At 47.0% G+C, this 5564-nt stretch overlaps 1 protein-coding gene across 1 annotated transcript; it reads left to right on the top strand.

Annotated features, from left to right (window-relative positions):
* Nucleotides 1-1938: 1938 nt before the first annotated feature.
* LOC1278025 (uncharacterized) lies at nucleotides 1939-5364 on the top strand. The gene is made up of 7 exons (XM_061658991.1): nucleotides 1939-2337; nucleotides 2608-2857; nucleotides 2945-3153; nucleotides 3691-3826; nucleotides 3933-4195; nucleotides 4274-4406; nucleotides 4517-5364. The coding sequence occupies exons 2-7, from the start codon at nucleotides 2806-2808 to the stop codon at nucleotides 4618-4620; spliced, it is 897 nt and encodes a 298-aa protein (XP_061514975.1). The 5' UTR covers nucleotides 1939-2337; nucleotides 2608-2805; the 3' UTR covers nucleotides 4621-5364.
* The last annotated feature ends 200 nt before the right edge of the window (nucleotides 5365-5564 follow it).

The raw sequence follows: 5564 nt of genomic DNA, 5'->3' as shown, positions 1-5564 counted from the left end.
CAAACTTCAAACAGGGCTTGAAATGTCATTTTATGAGCCGTACATAATTACTCGCTGTCACGCAATACCCAATTTGCTTGGGGTTTTTTGCTTTGTCTCCTCTTGCTTTTCCCCGACGCTTTGCGCACCGCTCTGCGTGCGTTTGAAACGTGCGCCAAGAAATGGAACAAACACGTAAAGCACGTGTTGTTTTTATGTCAAAGTGTGCCGTGATGGTGCGTTCCATCGGTGGCGCTTTACAGTACAGTACATTTGATCAGTTTAAAAAGAGTTTCAATGGTGACTTTGATGTTTTTTTTTCCATTCCAATACATACACTAAAGACTCCATTTTACAATGCATCGTGACAGAAATCACGCACCGCAGGTATCCGACCTGTACCGACCCACTGCAAAGCATTAAACATTGCGGGAATGGTTGGGAAAGCAAACTACCATCCATATCGGTAATTCGGTGAAATGATGCGATTTTTCAACTCGACTGACACTGCGAGTGTGAAATTTAGTGGAAAGTGATACATCTTTAGTCAGCTCGAAATTCGATAGTTCCTCTCCCCCCCTCGGTCTGGTGCAGCGTGTTAAGCGAAAGGGGTGGCATAAAGCGACGGATCATAAAGAACTTGAACTGCCGTAACGCACACTCGCTAACACAGACGAGAAGAGTTGTTGTTGCATTACGAGATGAATTATGCGAGGAAAATTGCAGCTGTATTGTAAGCCTTTTTCCAATGGTTTACAGGGTATTGGCATTCATGTTGGCACAATTTGAACTGAATCTAACGCAATCTAATATCCCTTCACTTTGCTCTCTTATAATTACTCTGCAGCGGAAACCACGTGCACTTCAGAATGGAGCGCATTTATGAAGAGCACACTGCATCTCACCAGCACCGCCGCCGTTGTTGCTGTTGTTGTTGATGCAGTTGAGGCAGAAAAGAACGCACAGCAAAACCGAAGCCGCCGAAGCAATATATTTAATCCTCCGTTGAACTGGAAAGAGCGGTTTCGATGTGCGACTTACATTTTTCATAGAAAATTTTCGAAAAAAACAACCAGAACGCCGCTGCCCATGTCGCGGCCGGGGGTGGGGTGTGCGGATTTTATGCGCTTTCGATATATTTATGGCACGCGGCCGCGTGTACGCGGGCTTTATGGCCCGCCGCCCGCCGCGCACGCACCGATAGCGCCTGTTTCTATCAGCGGAGTGATGTAATCCTTCTGTTTGTGGTTCAAAAAAGCCATTCAAATAGGGAGGGCTTTTAATACGTTGGGGGTGAAGAAGAAAAAAAACCATACATGCCGCAAAAAGTAGTGCAGCTGAGTGGTGCTGGCGAAAGCAAGGTTTATTATCTTGCTCTTGCGCATGTAAGGAGGTTTAAAGTGAGAGTTATGTTATTTTTAGTTTGCCATTATGTTGCCCATCCGAGGGAGGTTTTTTTTAGGGGGGGGGGGGGGGTTAGGTGAAGTAGAAATATAGAATTTAGGTGAAGGAAAAACTATGACACCAATCATTAATTTTGTCATCAATGTTTGGAAAAAGGTATTGTAAGCATCATTACTGCTTACCCCGCGAGTAACATTGCTTCGGTTGTCATGTTCAGTGTTGGCTGCCTAGGTTGACACCGCAGTAGAAACAGTAGGCCGTGGTGACGTACGGCGGCAATGTTGTCTTATGGGTTTTCTAATGCAAATACCAACGCAATAACACGGCCGTTAGTTGCAGCACCGGCCACGCGGGGGCGCTGTTGTCACACATGTGCACGAGAACGATTCGGGAGTTGCGACTGGCGGCGACGGCGGCGTCGGCGCATGTCCGTCCCGAAATCTGGCGCACGAAATCTCTCGATGGCCGAAAACTGGCTCTCCGCCCGAGCGTTCCGATGCTGGGCCAGCGTTCGGCCGATGGGCCCGCGGGCGGCTGAATGAATAGCTATGCTCTTTTAACATTTGCCTTCAGTTGGCAAAGATCGTGCCAAGAGGGCAAATATGCTCCACCTCGGGTCGCTGCTCGGCGACAGGCCGCATGCTGCCGAACAGTGAAGGAATGGTGCGCTCCCGCTTGGCGGTGTGTTTAACAGATAGATCCGATCGGAACTGCGTCTAGTGTGCGATACCTCCAGCGTGTGTGTGGGGGCTGTCAAGGATTTCCACCGCCTGCTAGTATAGCTGGATTATTGACGTTTTTGTTGTTGTTGTTGTTGTTGTTGCACTCGCTCGCGGATACACTACAGTTTGAAATTTGTGCGCCAGTTGTGTCTACTACCACTGGAATAATTGCCAGCCTGCAAATCGTCGCGAAACAGTCCGCGACAGAGGAAGCGGCCAACACGAACAACCCGTAAGTGTGCATAAAAATAGATCATTAGAGGGTCGACGGAAACGTGTGTGTGCGTGTGTGTGCGAGTGTCCCTATGTGTGTGTGTGTGTGTGTACAGGTAATTTGTGTGTTGAATCCGGCTGGGCCTAGGCCCGATAATTACGTGAATACGTGAAGCAAATACGAGCAAATGATAGAGCCGTGGTGTGTTGTGCGGGGATAGCGAGACAGACAGACGGTCGGAGTGGGAAAAATTGTGTCATCTAATGGCAAGTGCTATTACCTTTGCAGTATCCAAACGCTTCACAGTCACAAATCGTGGTGAAACGGTCGCTGCATACACCACCACCAACACCACCACCACAGACCATGCGTCGCTGGCCGTGCAGAAGCGCGCACAAGAAGGAAACGGCGCCGTGCTCGTGACGGCATGAGCATCGGCATCATCACACGCACCATCATATCTTCCAACTGGATACTTCGAAAACGATGCATAAAATGTGGTGTTGGTTAATAGTGTTTCATCTATTCGTCCTTTATGGTACGTAGCGAGTGGAGCCGTTGATGCGAAAGATCGTGGCGTGGTGAATGATGATGGGTTTCCGTTTTTTGTTTTGTTTACGTTTAGATTTCGTTCACTGTATCACGCTGACCGAGGTGCGGGTGCCCAAACATACGATCCGCGGTCACGCCGTCAAGCTCGAGTGCCACTATGATATGGAAGGTGAAGCCTTGTACTCGGTGAAATGGTACAAGGATGGACGCGAGTTTTATCGCTTCGTGCCAAGAGACGATCCGCCGGGAAGTGTTTTCCCCCAGCCGGGCATAGCCGTAGATGTAAGTATTCAATGTTAAGAATTGGGCTCAAAGCCCAAACACTCGACGTGTTTGCAGTTTGTCTTGGTAAAGCAAGTTCATTATGTGACTGGAAATGTCACGCGAATGAAATGCATCATCTAGCCAAATATAATTGTTAAACATTACCTTCGAAACAACCTTCCCAAACTCGATCAATTGGAACGGAACATGGTCGAAGAGTTTGTCACAAATGACACAGCATGGTGTCCTTGGATGTGTAAGACTCGCATGCAACAAAGTAAAGTAACCGTATTGTATCTAGGCAACTGCAACTATCGTTCCTCTTCGATCGAGTCCGGGAAAGTGACTGATTATTAATCATTTTAACTGAAGAGATCATGCACGGAAATAGCGTAAAAGGCCTATTACATGCTCGATGTTGGATGCTGAGAGTCTGCATCTATTAACTGCAGCTTCTTTTCTTCGTCTCGTTTTTCTTTCCCAAATCATGTCGATCGCCTGTGTCATGATCATTCCACACTGAACACTACTCCAATGACAACACTGATCAACCAGTTAGAAAACTCAACAAGCGAACAAGTGATTTTAGATCCACTAGATTTATCATCCAGCGGGAAGTACAGGTGTGAAGTGTCCGCCGAAGCGCCATCCTTTCAAACCGTCTCGGACCATGGCGAAATGATGGTGGTGGGTGAGTATCGGGGTGCATGCAAAATTGCCTTGACCAATTGATTTAAATTGAGGAATTATGTATGTGTGTGTGTGTGTGTGTGTGTGGTTGCATCTATCATTACCAGTGTTGCCCGATCAAGATCCTTACATAACGGGCGGCAAGCCGCGCTACCAGATCGGTGATCCGGTGCGAGTGAACTGCACTTCCGGTCGCTCCAAACCAGCCGTTCATCTGACGTGGTACATTAACGGCGATCCTGCCGAGCCCGGGCTGGTCAAGCGGTACGAGCCACGCATCACGGGCGCCGACAAACTGGAAACTTCCGTACTGGGGCTCGAGTTTCGCGTCAAGCCGAAACATTTCAAGCACGGCGATATGAAGCTGAAGGTACGGGATTAAACATCAGCTTTGTATCCGGTGGTTTTTTGTGTTTTTACTATATTTAACTCTACTACTCCTGCACAGTGCCTCGCGACGATTTCGACCGTGTACTGGAAAAGCAACGAAGAAAGCGTCGAGGGCGAGAAACTGCAAAAAGCACCGACACTGGAGTCACGAAGGGCCGTATCGGCGGACTCGCGGGCAGACCGAGTGCAAGGTAAGCGTTTTTTTTGTTTGTGGATTAAACTCATTTACATTTAATCTTTCACTTTCTTATGCTCGGAAACCTCATTTCTCTTCCCTGTTTCAATTGCACTGTGCGTGCAGCTGCGTCAAGCAACTGGGCAAAGGAAAGCTGCGAACGGTTGTCGGCAATGCAGCTAGCAATTTATGTTTTAATTCTGTTGACAAGTTATCGTTACACTAGTTAAAACGGTCAACGTTAGGTAGGAAGCAGCAGGGAAGCAGCGGAAGTTAGCAAAAGGGGCAATGGAACGAAGCAAGCATCTTTCACACTGTGCAATTTCTTTCTAATTCGTCCTTGTTTGGTCAATTAATGTGTATCGAGTTGTGCATGCATTAAGGGTGTTAAAGGAGGGGTTACACGATCGGAGGGAAATCAGTGGGCGACACTCTTAAGAACATATCAGTAATATCAATGTCAAGTATATTCATCATATCAACAGCACCGGCTGCAAACTTTTCTTGTAAGCTCATTTGTTCAAACTAAACCAAACTGATGGATGGAAAACACACACACACACACACAACAAAACTCCTAAAGACAGACAGACACACACACACACACAGAAACACAAAAGGCGAACAGAACGAAAAGAAAAACCCAAAACATACCGATTTGTAAAGATATCAGAGAGAGAGAGAGACATAGAGAGAGACACAGAGAGAAAGATACATCGCGCGGATTTGTAAATATTTGTCATAGTTTTAACTCAAACTTATACCACTTCCCGAACGATGACGGACGACGGACGGAATGGCTGCCGGAACACTCGCACTACTTTCTACCGCAATCGGCGGCAAAAAGAGGGTAAAACAGAGGACGAGCACAGATTGGGAAACTATTGCAAACATTCGTTTTATCCATTGCACACCCGACGTACGAGATGAGAAGAAGAAAGAATGAATAAAGTATCAAATTGTTTCAAAAATAATGCCCATTGTAGCTATTGTGTAGCTTCATCGTCGTAGTGTTATCCGAAACGGGGAAACGAAAAAGGTTGATTTTTTTGTCGAAATATTGGGGCAATTTTGAATGCGCAGAATTCATTTGCAACGGAAATTAAAGCACATAAAAGACACCCACCAGCAAGGCAATCCCAGCCCAATGCTTTGCCCCCTGCTGGCGGGGGAG

Source organism: Anopheles gambiae, chromosome 3 (genome assembly GCF_943734735.2).
Source record: "Anopheles gambiae chromosome 3, idAnoGambNW_F1_1, whole genome shotgun sequence".
Classification (NCBI taxonomy): Eukaryota; Metazoa; Arthropoda; class Insecta; order Diptera; family Culicidae; genus Anopheles; species Anopheles gambiae.
This window is presented reverse-complemented; position numbering and strand designations above follow the sequence as displayed.

Coding starts and splice junctions, on each gene's coding strand:
- LOC1278025 (XM_061658991.1), top strand. CDS start 2,806: ATGCATAAAATGTGGTGTTGGTTAATAGTGTTTCATCTATTCGTCCTT. Junction 3,827..3,932: donor TGGCGAAATGATGGTGGTGG/GTGAGTATCGGG, acceptor TATCATTACCAG/TGTTGCCCGATCAAGATCCT. Junction 4,407..4,516: donor GCGGGCAGACCGAGTGCAAG/GTAAGCGTTTTT, acceptor CTGTGCGTGCAG/CTGCGTCAAGCAACTGGGCA.